The sequence below is a fragment of the Lissotriton helveticus genome, chromosome 1_2 (genome assembly GCF_964261635.1).
Source record: "Lissotriton helveticus chromosome 1_2, aLisHel1.1, whole genome shotgun sequence".
Classification (NCBI taxonomy): Eukaryota; Metazoa; Chordata; class Amphibia; order Caudata; family Salamandridae; genus Lissotriton; species Lissotriton helveticus.
Window position 1 is genome coordinate 160,908,751 of NC_136058.1, and position 15,925 is coordinate 160,924,675.

A 15,925-nucleotide genomic window follows, 5' to 3' on the forward strand; every position below is an offset into this window, starting at 1 on the left:
ATAATGACTCTGCCAACTAGACTGCCAGTAGGAGCTAGAGGACCAGAGAGGAGAGTCAAAGATGGAGGCTTGCAGACCCTGGAAAATGAGTTACGTCCTACTATGACGACCAGCACGCGATTCTTCCTTGGTGAGCGGTGTCTCAGGCTCTCAAGGGATCTTACAACTCATCCCCTTCCATAGAGTGGGACGCGTGACTCGATAATGCCGGTGACACTCAAAATGAGCGTGCCGCCCAATATGGATGACTTTCAGCCACTATTGATCTGCTGAGGATTTCATGGAGTGAACGAGAGCGAGGCCGAAGACGCGCTAAGTCTCTCGGAGCATAAAGCCTTTTAGTCTTCCTGTGGGAAATGCTTGTTCCTTTTAAGAGCTTCGCTGAAGGCAAAAAAATGAGGTGATAACATTTTAAGCAGTGACAAATTCAGCAACTTTTCTTCACGCCACATTTCTATTTCGGTTTTGTTCCAGCAGATAAAATAATGACACTGAAAGCTTGCACTTTTTTTTTTTTTTTTTTAGACTCCAATTTTCCGGAGACGCAACTATGGCGTGTTAATATTTGAAACAATATTTTTGCTTCTTTTCAGTTTTTGTTGCACATTTTTTCGTACCAATTATATTTTTACACATATGTTCAATGATGGTAACATGAGCTTGACATCATGACATGCTGTGCTGATGTTGGAGTGCTAATACACGTACAGTCACTGAATGGCTGGTTACCTTCCTAATTGCTTAATTAAAGGAAATTTCGGCATGCACAGAAGTGTGCAGCACACAAAATGACAGGCTAGCTCAACAAGCGCTGCAGCACAGTAAAGGCATTTTTCGAATAGTGACCTTTCACCAAAATCCTAGGAGAAGCCTAATTACAGCCCAACAACAGGACAAAAATATGTTGAAACTATGTGCTTCTGTGGTTTAATCATGAACTTAACAAGCATTTACAATGCAATAGGTCTCGCATTAGGAAAGTTTGAGCTATTGGTATTGTAAATTACAATTTTTTTATTTATTGTATTGTATTGTAATTGCATTTATATATTGTTATGTGTTGGTTTTGAAAAAAGCGAAATTAATAGCTTTGTCATTTACAATGCCAATAGTTATAACTTTCGCAAATGTGACACCTATAGCATTTGTAATGCAATTTGTTGTATTTACGTGAGTTAGATGTATTGATATTACAAATATCAATGTTTTTTTAATAATTAATACTTATTGTAATTTATAATGGCAATAGCTTAAACTTTTGTAAATAACTGTTGTGAAGATTATGTTCAGTGTATTTTATTGTGCCGAAAATCCAAGAACAGAAGTGAAATATTAAATTTTTTTTGACATTTGAAATAAAGCTTGAAACATTGAGAGAACATATTTGAACCAGTTGTTGTTGATGCTGTGGTGGCGCTGAGTGATGTTGTGGTGGCGACGAGTGGGGGCTAATGTGTGAGGGTGCAGTGTGTGAGGGTGCAGTGTGTGAGGGTGCTGTGGGAGAGGGGGCAGTGTAATGAGTGTGTGAGGGTGCGAGGTGTGTGAGGGTGCGGGTGTGATTGTGCAGTGTGTGTGCCCTAAAGTAGTGTGAGTGAGCAATGTGTGAGGGGGCAGTGTGTGAGGGGTGTGATTGTGCAGTGTGTGCCCTAAAGTAGTGTGAGTGAGCAATGTGAGTGCGCATGTGTGAGTGCGCGGTGTGTGAGGGGTCAGTGTGTGAAGGGGCAGTGTGTGAGGGCACAGTGTAATTAGAGTGTGTGAGGTTGTGAGGTGTGTGAGAGTGCGGGTGTGTGGGTGCAGTGTGTGTGGCCTAAAGTAGTGAGTGCGCAATGTGTGAGGGGGCAGTGTGTGTGAGGGTGCAGTATGTGTGGGCTACATTACTGTGAGTTAGCAATGTGTGAGTGCGCAGTCACCAATACTGTGAAAAGCATATGCACTACCGAGGGTTAAGGAGGAGCGACTGCCGGAATGTGCCTTTGTTAATTAATGGTCGGGGCTTGATTAAAGTGGGTCGCAAGCTTAGTGCACAAGGTGAAAGTACTCACGATGTACAGTAGCGGTAAGAAAAGCAAATTTTTTTTCTATAGAATGTAGTTAGCTGCTGCTTTTGTGGGCCACATGATTAATGCACAAAGTGAAAGGTTTCACGATGTGTGGTACGATACAAAACTAGGCTAGAGTCATGCATGGGGAGTCCCAAGTCGTTGCGCCAGCTGAGCTCGCCTAAACCTAAATCAAAGAAGTAAGTGCTCGTGTGACAGGCATCTCAGCTACTGGAAACAATAAGAAATGGGTCATGTGCTCACAAAGCCAGTGGAACAAACTATCCCTACTGATGAGGCTAAAATCCAGCCCGGGCTTGCTTGTGTTCTGGTTCTGAGAGGACTTAGCCTAACAGTTAAGGCTGCACTTGCTCTGGTGGAGCGGAAGTAAGGAGGACTATCATAATATAGTTTTTTTGTCTGATTGCCATGGTGTGCAAAAAACACAGACTGGGATGCAGCCCCTAGTAATTACTAGTGGCTAAAATTAAGTCCAGCAATGCACCAATCCCTTTTTTACATTCCTTTATAATGCAACTAGTATTTAAGGGTAAATTAGTGTATGTTGTGTTAACTTGGTAGAAATAAATTCTTGTTCGAGTTGCAAAAGAAGTAAACACTAGTGCGTCTGAAATTGCTGAACAGTACATCTAATTTCAAAACTGCAGATTTACAGTGACGCAGTGAAAGAAAAGTACAGATGGGAAATCTGTATTGTACGGCGCAAGGATGTTTTCTTTCATATTACATAAACCATTCAAGCTAGACACATAAAAACACTTTTTCGGGCTAACCAACTTGAGTTATAAAAAATAGATAAAATTAGTGATGAAAAAAAAAGCATGAAAGGCATATGATTCTAAGCAACTACATGTGTTGATTGAAGCCATTTAAAAAAAAAATCTTCAGCCATTACGTTCTATTGTGCTGGCAAGCAGACGATTCCTGGATTACCCCTCATCAAGTTATTACTTCAACCAGCATGCTCACTTTGTAAACGTGCCAGACAACGACAGCGCTTTCAGGCTCACTCCAAATCCGAAATGAATTTGTTGGGAAAATTGGTAATCTCTCGTTATCTTGTTTGCGTTGCACTAATCGACTCAGCAGGGCGATCTAGCCATTCTTTTTCACTAATCTGCAAATAACTTTCTTCTGGTAAATTAGTCCCCTGGCTTCCGATCCAAGCTAAACCTGGCATCTTCAGATTCCCGGCAGGGAGGAGGCGTTTTTTTTTATATACAAGCAGGTTTGGGCACACATAAAATTCTTACAAAAAAAAAAAAGAAAAAGAAAAAAAACATCATGGCTGTGCCGGGCCGCCACGCTGCCCGCGACGACCCGGAAGCGGTTGGGAAGCCGGCCAATGCCAGCGCGGCCCCAACCGGAAGTCCCGCCCCATCGCGCCGAGAGACAGAGAGCTGCCCGAGGAGCCACGAAGGCTCCGCATTGAGTCCCGGTCCCGAGATGGGGGACCGGGTGAAGAGCGGCCGGGTGCATGGGGAAGGCGGGGCTCTCATGTGGTGAGAGAGCCCCGCAAAGCGCTACCGCCACCCGGGAGAAGGAGCCGCCGCCGTGCACCGCCAGAACAGGTAAGTTGAGTGAGAGGAGGGGTGAGTGGGGGTGGGGTGTACGCGTGTGTGTGTGTCTGTTTGAGTGTGTTTGTGCGTGCGTCTGTCTGTCTGTGTGCGCGTGTGTATGTTTAAGGGGGGGTGCGTGTGTGTATATGCAGTGTGTGGATGCCTTTGTTTGTGCGCATGCGTCAGTGACGACGTGCGCGCTCACGAGGTCCAATCTCCGCCAGAAGAAATTCGTAACACTCTGCTGTCCACATTCCTCTTCATTCCCCAGAAAGCGGCAACATAAGTTGTCTCCCTAGACAGCAAAAGCTTTCGCTTTTGCTTTCGTCTAGGCGAGACCTAAAAATTGAACGATGACTTCAGGAGCGGCGCCATCATTCAGCTTTTGAGCCTGAAGATATCACAGGGATGTATGTACAAAAATCCTAGGACTAATGAATAATTTCATAGTCTAAGAGAAGCAGGAAAATGACAGGCATGAGATTTGCAGGAGGAAGTCCAGGGGTCACAGTTACCATTGGTGGTCCCTAATTGCGCCCCACCAACATTGCTCGTTTTTGTAATGGAGTTCGATGGAGCACACAAAAGGCCCATACCCGCCAGCTGGTGCATCGGTATCATTGCTATAGCAGGTGTTGTGGTACCGATGCTCAGGACCCTCGTAATCTCAAACATGGCAAGCCTTTACTAACCCATCCCACCCGCAGCTGAGCACTTTCATGGTGGAGTTTTGAAAAGCGTCTGAGGCCGGTTTTCTGTCGAGCGTATAATGAAGTTCTGGCAGTTACCCCTGAAGAAGGGCTATTTTAGCCCGAGATGCATTGGGTGGATGCAGACTGCCCTGGATGAACAATGCATTTCTACACGTGCTTTAGAAAAAGGCCTGGATGGGCATATCTTTAGCATTTGAAGCAATGGAAAAGCATACAACCTGACAGCTGGATGGTGTAGGAAATGTAACAATACTGGTTGAAACGGAATACGATGGTTAAATGTGGATTACCAAATTGAAATGGAGAATTTTGTATATACATGGAAAACACTGTGGGACTGGGGCGTAATACCGCTCCACACCTGATGTAGTCCTTTACTTACCCCAGCTGAGGTACCGGAGCTCATGTTCCATACCTTTTCTGCACACTGCCACGCAAGCTACTTAGTAGAAGGTTCATCAGTAAGTTACAGCTTGGAGCATCTAAACCATGTCTGACCCTTTTGAGGTTCATGACCAGAAAACCATTATATCTCAATTAAACTGGCTATATGTCACCAGTGACATTCTGTAATCTATTTTCTTTTCAGAAATATTATAGCAATAAATTCGGCCATCCGGAATTGATTGGGTGCCTAATTCCTTCCAGGATGGTTTCATCTCCGCCCACGTGTGTTTATTGAGTTTTCTACTTCAAGCACAGTTAACTAGATGTGTTAATTGTAAATATTGCTACCCTGCGTCCATTCATCACAGCATTAGCTCTGCAAACTGCTGCTTTCTAGAGTAGGACTGTGAGTAGTTTAAAGTGATTTGATAGGTTACTGAATCATAATTCTGCTTCATCCTGCACTCCGATTGGTCAGTCTCACTCCCTCTATAAATAACAATGCATCCGATTGGGCACATTAAATTTGCATGTTACTGAAGATTTTCCCTGCTTGGTCATAGACAAGAGCAAGCAGTTTTGTTTAGAAGTAATCCTTTTATCTCTGGCATTTTAACTGCCCTAATAGAGCATTTTTATAATGTCAAATTACTGCAATTAATGTATAGAAATAACACGTTGGCCTAAAAACGAGGTCACATTTTTAAAAGGCACATGGGAGCACTAGGCATCCATATCTGCCGATGGTAATTTAGTAATGCTTATGGATGCAGGTTGCTTTTTTCATTTTTACTGACCTTAGGTCAACATTCTTATTAATGTGAAGACGTGAAGAATTCAGTGATAAATGTGCTGAACTAGCATGATTTAATAGTAAAAGATGTTTTTCGAGCTTCCCATAGACCTAGTTTTCATAGAATACAATAGGGTATTAAATAATGTAGATACATTTATATGTTTCTTCATGAATACGTTTTGTAAGTTAGAACATATGAAAAATAGATGATTTCATTTATGGAATGGCAGACCTAACCTTTAACTATTTTGCTTTCTATATTAGGAACCAGTAGGAACCAAACCACGACTTGTGTAATGTTGTCCGTATTGTTAAACATAAGACTTAATATTTGTAAGTCTTTGTTTCAAGACAGCATACATAGATGGTGTAAGATTTCCATTCCCATGAAGACATTGTTCTCCTAGTGGTTGAAAAGGATGGATTGCTGCAGCATTTGTTTTATTTGTAGATATCAAAATGTTATATTAGTGTGTGTTCCTAGACTAGAGACTACTGGTGTAACGAAACTTGAGGGGCCTCCCTGCAAGGTATGTGGAGGGGGGCCCTTTGGCTCAATCAGGAGCTCTCCAGCCAGAGTGCTGTGCTGCAGGGGCCCCTGGAGCTTGGGGCCCCCCGCACCGCGGGGGCTGCGGGGGCCTGTGCTATGCCCCTGCTAAAGACAATCTTCTCCCCACACTTGCGAGATGATACGAGCATCTATTCCTTTCTTGACCCAGACTTTCTATGCTCCTAAGCTCTATGCTCTGAGCAGAATCTATTCTATATTTTTGAGAATCCACTCAATTCTTGAACTTCTCTTCATGAGAGGTGCTATTTGAATTGCTTAAAGCTGTTTGTATTCACCTCTCGTTTCCTAACTTTTTATGGGTTCAAGATACTTTTCTCATCTCAAGATTCAGATTAGGGATTTTTATTCATATGGGACGCGTGTAATGCTTTGTATTAATGATTAATAAAGAAATACTTATTAATATGATTTGCATAAAACCCTTTAAACTCACGTAAAACTCTCATCATTGACTTCCAATAATTGATTTTCAACTGTGAGGAGTAATTTGACTTTTAATTTGCAGCTTCTGATTACTTCTTTACCTACATCCAGGATCTGGAGCCCCAGTGCCCATTAAGAGCAGGGACTTTATATTCAGGTATACTGAGACACAAATTCTGAATCTTAAACCAAATATTCATTAAAGTCCCATTCTCCTTCACCCCGCCCCCTTGGAGAGCCCATTATATACTGCATAGTAAAAATATTGTGCGTTTAAAGTAGTAGCTTTGGTTTTCTCTTTAGCTACCAGTCATTACGTTTTGCTTTTAAGTGTCGTTGCTGCTCATGGTAAAAAGCACGGCAGGCCCTGGAGTTTCACGAAATACTCCCAGGTCAAGCTCCATCGTGGTTATCTTTTTTGTTTTGTAGTCTGTTTTCTCTAATAGGGTAAATTCTTGTTTATTGGGATTCATAGCCTCTTTGGGTCAATTCGTGTTAGGAAATAATGGTCAATATCTCATTTTTGTAGCTAATGAGGAGGTTTTATTGAATTGCTTCTTGAATACTGAGTTGCAGTCACAGTTCCATCCAGGTTTCCCCTTGCAAGCTTCAGAGTTCCAGGGAATCAAGTGAAACTTCCAGCTTCTGACGCCCTTGGCCAAATGCCGAAAAACCTACAAGAGTATAGATATAGAGGCCGATTTTCCCATTTTTTTCCTAGCTACCGTCAGAATAATGAATAAGTGGCGAACAAATCACATTTATGAAATCATTTAAGGTTTGGCATTTGCCGCGATGTATCAAAAACCTGCAAAACCGTGCTAAACCTCTGGGGTGACGCTTGGTCCCAGCCAAAGTATGTGACTGAGTATGTGCACATGTCTTGTAAGTTTGAGATCTACTTATTTCTCCATTGAGAACATTGTCTAAGCATTGATTATCTCACGCTTGGACAGTGGAAACTCGCTGGAGATTTGATCGCCCTTGAAATCCATGCAGCAGTCTTCCGAGTCACTAATTCTTGTCTCCTGTAAGTTCAGTCACAAGGCTTCCATTTCATTCCTGCTCCTTTAGGTCCCCACCGAGACCATCCCTTTTCTAAAGTTCGATGACGTGCCCTAGAAAGCTGTTCCACCTCAGGCAACCTTCAAGACCACTTTGGAGTTGACGTATTGTCTGTCTTGAGAATCTCAAAGCAGAAGATGCATTGTCAATATACTACATGAGCCCCTGATATTTCGTAAACACCAAAAACAAACATATTCTTTATGGATCTGCATGATGACTATGAAGAATATTTTTAATTTTATGTAAATTTATATGATACCTATACTAATCAAATACAAAAACAGCCATAGACATTCTTAAAAATCTTGATGTCCTGGTCAGCATAACATCCACTTTTAGAAAAGGTGGAACCGGAGATTGCAGGAGAAAAACAAATGTAAATGTAAATGTGTTTGTATTTATATAGCGCACTTCTACCCAGAGGTCTCGTAGCGCTGTATTCATACCGCTGTGGAACCCATCCTGGCTTTCCTGTGAAATGTCCACTCCTGGGCACCCCCAAGGAGAAGCCAGGCATCCAAGCGCTGCTGGGGCCGTTGTGGAGATTAAGCAAGCTATTGCCCAGAGTCACAGAGTGGGACCCATGATTAGACTAGGCACCGAGGCGAGAATTATCAGGTCCGTGGAAATTGAGTCCAAGAACCGCCGAGGCGGGAATTGAACCCTGGTCCCGGCCCAGACCTCTGTATCAGGGTCTGCCGCTCGAACCATTGAGCCACACTTCTCCACGCCTCAAATATTCGAATGATGACACTTATAGTAGCGTGATTAGTTATTAACTGTGTTGTTTCTTTCATTGGGAGTGGTGCTAGGGGCAATGTGTGGTGCATGCTGCAGTGGCGTCCTGACGAGAGCCCTGGCACTTATGTATTTACAAATTAAGCACTGGGCTATACGCTGTATTGAATATTCTTCGACCCTGCATGAGACCTCCCTAGCAGCCAACTGGACGGTGGTGGGGGTGAGAAATAGCTGGATGGATAGGTAGATGGCTAGATGGAGGTATCGTGTGAAATCCACCTCACCACCTTTCATTCTTCTGTAGTGTTACTGTGATAAACTTCCATCCTCCAAAAAAAGAGCATCTCCTGCCATTCCTGCACTACCTCGCGGTCACCCTAAATGCATCTGACTGCTCCTCCATCAACTACCACTTTGCAAAGCAAGCACTATACCTGGTGGTGTCAATGTTGAGGGATTCCCAGAAATCAACGATTACAGAGTCAAAAAATAATATCATGATTATCATTATGATTTTGTAGCGCTTGCATGGCTGCGGGGCCTTGGTATTAGTCTAGCTCAAGAGGAAGTGGTGCCATGTTCTGTATGCTTCACTCTGTCCAGAATCACAGCTTAAAACTCATATTCACTGGCTTTAGTTTCTGTGGGACTGGGAGTCCGTCCAGTTGGCTGCTAGGGAGGTCTCATGCAGGGTCGAAGAATATTCAATACAGCGTATAGCCCAGTGCTTAATTTGTAAATAAATAAGTGCCAGGGCTCTCGTCAGGACGCCACTGCAGCATGCACCACACATTGCCCCTAGCACCACTCCCAATGAAAGAAAAAACACAGCTAATAACTATCACACTCCTATAAGTGTCATCATTCGAATATTTGAGGCCTCCAAAGCTATGGGAATTGTGTTGCGGCAGGTAATAGTCATTTTTAATGAATATTGAGTTAATAATTAACTGTTGTGGTCTTCTATAAATCAGCCAGACAGTGCCACCTTGTGGCAACAGGTCCGGCAAGCTCCAGTGCGGATAATTAAGTGCCATGCTGAGCACCAGAAACCACCGGCTCAAATTAAGCACTTGTATAGCCACACCTACATCTCTTTCTTCAACCTCACAAGCTGGCCCTTCGTCCACGTTCATCTACACTGAGAAATGTATTACAGGCCTTTCGCTTACCGATCTGTGATCATTCATTAAAGTTCAAAACTAAAAGAAGCAAGTTTGCTACCTGCGCCTCGCAGGGAGCGCTGCGCCGTCTTTTTTAGCAATGAGTGTTTTGCAGCACTTATCAAGGGTCTCTTGGCGCTTTCTGCGGCACCTATGCATTCCAAAGACAGAATGAGGATTTGAGCTCCACAGATAGTTTTCACACTCACTCTGTGTTTTCAGTTGTTGCGGGTTGCTCCTAATGTATTTTGTGTTTTATAGACAGAAACCCTTAAATATCATAAAGCATATTTGAAGACAATTTTCAAAGTAGTGAGATAGACAACTTTACTGAAGTCATTTTGTATCATCTTTTAGCTTTTAAGATAATGTTCCCCATGAAAGTAAACTTTTCTTTGGCAATTATTGCTATTGCTGTCAAGGATTTCTTAATATGCATGTAACTGTGACCTGAAAGATAATTTTGTATTTATCTTAGTTGATCTTGGTTTAGTAAAGGGAATTAAAAAAATCGGATTCTCCTGTCACAGAAATCGTCACTTTTAAACAGGACTGGGAACGCAAAGCAGCCTCTGTAAATGTTGTCAGACCAGACTCCATACAGTGCATAGCGAGCGAGTGCAGTGCGAGCCTGGCCACTACAAGAGGGTTTGGGGTGGTTCAACCTGCAAGAATATTTGGGAACAAATGGCACAAATGCTGCATTCTACAACACATTTTTCATTATGTATTCAATGGTACTAGTTTTTAAATCATAGTAAATGATGACTTTACAGTGCTCCAGGATAGAGCGATCTATGTTGGGGTTTTACATTGATTTCCTCACTCTCACCCTCCAACAGTCCCTCTCATCTCTCCATGTATTTCATTCATTTTATAGCGCCTTTCATACCAGTGCAGGGTGTCAGGGCATTTTACATTGCACACATACAGAGACTAGGACCATGCGTTTGTAAATGAGTGTATAGAAAATGTTACATAAAACAATTGGGACTACAAGGTGTAGGATTCACGTCATCTATACTGGTTGACATTTTTTAAGAGTCCTCGGTCTGGGGAAGCACAAACTCAGGATTCAGAACGTAACACATTGGTTAGTATTGACTTTACTGATAAGAATTGATTTCTTACAAAGAACTTATTTTTAGCAAAATTACGATAATGAAAGGGGAAAAACATAACTTTCTAACGTAGATTACGATTGTAATTTATATACTGCACAGTAACAAAAGGATCTCTGTGACAAAAGCGGTAAACAACTGAGTTATGCACATAAAATACTGTTCTGTGATCTGCATAGCACACGCTCTTTGCAGCTGGCATTTTAACCCTATACTCTACCTTAGATTAGTAAAATACTGCTACTAGACAAAACTCTGATCTCTCTCCAGCAGGAACATTAATCACCAGAGTTATCTTGCCACTTTTATTGTTCCATGAAAACTATTGGGTATACAAGGAACTCTGCAGTGCTTTTAAAACTGCTGCAATGCTATGAAGCTGTCCCCCCACTAACAAATGCAGCCCCCACCCGTCCAGCCTACAAGGGAAACACCTGATGCCCAGTCCTGCCAGTCTGGCCTTGTTATTAAAGTAAAAGGTTTTTGCACCCTCCACAATTCCCCTGTTTAGATGGTGTTTGTTTGGGCCCTGACAAAAATGGTCACCTACTGCCTGCTAGCTGTGGAGAGCTACCAGTGGATAAACAAGGCCACATCCTATTTGCTGACCCATGAATTTCTCATAGTCTGCAAATAAGGTAACAAGTCACATGGGTGTTGGACTGAAAAGAGGATAGTCAAGCATCTACCAATGCAGAGGCTGAGGATAACCAATAGGATGCGAGTAGCTAAGCACATGCAATAAGAGAAATGAAAAAAATAATTAGCGTTCAAAAAGAAATGCAAGGTGCACACATCATGGATGGGTCGAACAGGTTTTTATACAATATCTTCGATTCCAGATATCCATTTAGCCTCTGAACTTATAAAGTCCTGCCAAGTCTTTCTGAGGTAAATGCCCTGCTTGGGAAAGTGGTTTGTTTCCTTCTGCTGTTCCTGTCACCACTAACTACCCGCTTCTCATGAGACACCCCCTGAAAAATCAAATGCCCACCAAATTCACAGTCCTGTGCCTTGTACATAGGTGCATTCTATACACAGTCTTATTGAATTTAATTTGAATTTGAATTTAAAAATATTTATTGAGCGCACGTACACCAAGCGGTTTCATGGCGCTGTAGAGGAAAGTGATACCTGAGTGAGAGGGTAATGCGGTTTAGATTTTAAAATCCTGTTCCTACTCATATACAGTTAAGTGACACAATGACAATGAGGATGAGCTAGCGGATTGGCAGTCTGGCCAAACACAGGTAGAGACTGGGGAACAAGGAGGATAAACGTCACTGTCCCCCTTATTTCCCTCTCCTCACTCTTTCAGTGGCCAAGGCAGTCTTGCGCTTTATAAACTTGTGTTCTGCACTTGCCCTTTGAAGGAGGAAGATTAAATGTTCTAAGCTTTACAGCTATGCTTTTTGCAACACAGTAGTTAAGGGCTATGGGCCCGATTCACAGAACTAACAAGACAAAATCCTAAACTTACTACCATTTTGGTATTCACAGAAGGCACTTACCGTACTCATTTTGGTATTCACAGAAGGCCCTTACTCATTTCGGTATTCACAGAAGTTAGGAGTCCAAACTTTAGGACTCCTAAATGCCTTCTATGAATACCGAAAGTCTCAAAGTTAGGGTTTTTCTCAGTTTAGGAGTAGTAAAGTTAGGACTCCTAACTTTAGGACGCCTAAATGCCTCTGTTAATACCGAAAGTCTTAAAGTTAGGATTTTAATACTAACTTTACTAATCCTAAACTGAGAAAAATCCTAACTTTAAGACTTTCGGTATTCACAGATGGCATTTAGGAGTGCGTGAGTAAGGACTCCTAACTTCTGTGAATACCGAAATGAGTGCATTCTATGAATACCAAAATGAGTAAGTACCTTCTGTGAATACCAAAATGGTAGTAAGTTTAGGATTTTGTCTTAAGTTAGTTCTGTGAATCGGGCCCTATGTTTTTTGTTTCATAGAACATGCAGTTAATTTTTTTATTCAAAAACGGTCTTAGTTTTTTCTTTGAATATAATGTGTACGGTAGGTGTGTGCACCTGTGGCAGAAAAGGTTAATGTTATATGTACCTGTAGAGCCCACTGTCACCTGCGAGAGTATCCCGGTGCTGAGCAGATGTGTGTGCCTAGTCATGCAAGGGGTGGATGGGGGTGAAGGTTTAATGGAAAAGCCAGGTCTTCAGCTTCTTTCAGAACTCAAGAAGGGAGGAGGCGACTCTGATGTACATTAAGACGCCGTTTCCACGCTTTAAGACCATTGTATGGGAAGACCCTGCATCTGGATTTGGTTTTGAGTATTTGTGGGATGACACATGCAATATTCATCACATAATAAGTGGAGGTTTTAAAATTAAGGGATAAAATCCAAGAGTTTGATGACTTTGTTATGAAATTACCGTTATAAGGCCTACACCTCCAGAAAGGAATGATAATGGCTGTAGGTACTACTTGTCATTAAGGCTAATCATAAATATCTTTCTTGTTTGCAGCAAAAACAACCTGTGCAGAGAATGAATTCACTTGCGATAATGGCCACTGTGTACCGGTGAGATGGAAATGTGATGGAGAAGACGAATGCCCAGATGGGTCCGATGAATCAGAAGCTACGTGCGGTGAGTTAGATATGTTCAAAGGCCTGACTCTTGAACCTTTGATGTTTAGAGATGTGTTATTTTTTCCAATATGAAGGAAAACATATATGCAATAATGCACTATGGATTTCTTAAGCCAGATGGCCAACAACTAGATGCAATCAACATAAAAAACTGAGCAGAGACAGTGAGTCCTGAGTGAAGTTAAACTGAGATGTTTTCTTGGTTCCCAGTGAAATAAAGTAGAATTAGATCCGTGTCACAAAGTAGTTGCTTTATGTTAGAGCGGATATACTTGATGGTCACCACCTTTGTTCATCCTATCTACTGAATGAGTGAGATCAAGGGATGAATTTACAGCTCATCAGATGGGCCAGAGTGAGAAGACAGAGTGAAGTCATCCATGGAGTGAATGTGGCAGTGAGCGTGATTGGGCAAGCTGCCCTCACTGCATTGTGAGTGTGTCTCATTCAACCTTGTCTAGCACCATCCTAATCACACAACATCTGTATTCAGGTGAGACTGCTGTCCGACCTTCAGGTACTGAGAACGTTACTAATACTTCCCTCTAATACTCTTCCAAAAAGACACCAGATGAAAAGTTCCTTCCAGTACCATGATTTTATCATGACTTACGTGGTCGACTCACTTATGTTCCATAATTTTTCCAAAGGATTAATTGGTCTCCTCTATGAGAAATACAACTATGGGTATGGTGCTTATGGACATTTTTATGAATGCATATGCTTTTTTTGCCAAAATTATAATTTGTGAAGTAATAATTGACCTAGTACTTGGAGTGATAGCCCTGGAGAGTGCTGCCGCAGGGTGCTGTCGCTTACATAGTGACGGACATCAGAAAGCATGAATCGACCTTAACATTGACTGCATTCTTTTTGTAGCCTCACAACCTTCAATTATGTAACATCTTATATTCTGCACTGGTACCTCAGATGTTTAAGATTGCATTCACATTATCAGCTGCTGGTGGGGACATTGTAAGTGCACTCTGGTTATATTTTCACACTTTGTATTTATGATATATTTATCAGCGAATCTACGATGCTTTTTTTTTTATATATAGCTAAATGGTCTTGGCAAAGAACCACGTGGGAAGTTTTCACCAGCCTTGTACCGCAATGTATAGGGAAAAGGTTATGTTGGACAAGCTATGGTGGTTTTTTACATGCTGACTTTTGTATCATCTCTTTCAAAGCAGTTTCATTGTTATAGCACTCTTCAGTCTGAGCATTCTTTTTTTTTTAAATACATTTTTATTGAGCAAGCATTAGGTACATGATATACATGTTGCGATCGAAATCAAGGACATGATTATTGAAACCCTTTAAAACATTAAATAGATACTTTCTTCCATGGCAAGATTAAAAAAGATAAATAACAGTAGCAGCCAATGTCATCATCAATAATTTAAACAGCGATAATGTGCAAAAACCTGTGATAAAGTGCAGCAGCAAAAAGTGCAAATATCACAATGTGCAATTACCGCAAAAAAGTGCTAATGCTTCTACAGTGCAATCATCAAGAGAAAGTGCAAGTGCTCTTGATCGCAAAGTCCGCTACATTTTTATCATCAATATCAAAATCAAGTGTTAATCAACCCCCCTTAGCTCATCTAAATTTCAAAAATACTTCCAATTTTTTTCGGATTTCCCTATGGCTCCCACCCAACTTGCATATGCTTTTTCAAAATTACGAGTCCTTTTCATTTTATTGAACCACTTCAATTGGAAGTGAACATCGCCTTATTTCCAATTCTGAAGGATTAAGGAGCGGGCTACCGTACAAGAGATAAACAAAAACATTTCTTCGGCCTTGGTTAACTTCGTTCTATCTTTGCATATACCAAATAGGGCCGACTCAGACTAAGGCTGAATTCTCTCCCCGATTGCCAACTCTATATCCGTGAAAATTTCCTCCCAAAAGGGCTCTAGCCGTGGACAAGTAAAATGCTCCAGTCTGAGCATTCTTGTGTTGCTAAATTAATTGCTTATTGAGCACACCTTGTAATCACCATCATGTAAATAGCATTAAACTGTTTGGTAGGTTTCTGGTGAGCAATAAATTATATTCACATTTTGACTTCTTTTAATCTCCACTGTTCAGCTACCTGGGACCCTTCTGCTATTCCTGTCTAATTAACAATATGCTTGCTGAAAATGGCATTCTTCTCTAAGTGGCTATGAAGGAAACACATGAATTGCACAAACTATATTTTACAAGGTCTTGGATTCCAAGTCTAAACTAAGTTTTAGGTTATGCTGATGGCGGTGCTGAGGTTACATGTCTGTTCCCAAGACAACACCCAATGAGAACCCTGTCTGTGATGTTCTTAAAATTGAATCTTTGCAGAACTAATCAATGTAGAGCCCCACACTTGATACTTCTGAAGCAAAATGTCTGACCCCCAATGACATGCACACTTAAAGCGGAGCTCTCAGCATTGCTGAGTTGGAGCTTCTAAGCAGAAGGCCATGTTTACTTAGTGCCTTTCTTGATGTGTTGCCAAGTTGGCCTTCAAGCCCATTATCATTGACTGCTGTGCGTGGGGTATTACAGAGATACCGCACCTGACCTCCAACACACGTCCACCAGACAGACAAGCTGCTAGGGTGAAACTTCACATTTGATGGCCTAGCCCAATTAAAACATTGCTTATGGCCTTACTGAGGCAGGATATCTTTTGAAACAGTTTGTGGCCACTTAAATC

The 15,925-nt window shown here is 41.8% G+C and overlaps 1 protein-coding gene across 1 annotated transcript in view; it reads left to right on the forward strand.

Moving 5' to 3' along the window:
- Positions 1 to 15,925, forward strand: part of LRP8 (LDL receptor related protein 8) — a 1,087,241-nt gene that overhangs the window by 450,007 nt on the left and 621,309 nt on the right. Inside the window, exon 3 of the mRNA XM_078670496.1 lies at positions 13,096 to 13,218. Within this exon, the coding sequence (XP_078526622.1) occupies positions 13,096 to 13,218 (123 nt within the window). The remainder of the gene's footprint in view (positions 1 to 13,095; positions 13,219 to 15,925) is intronic.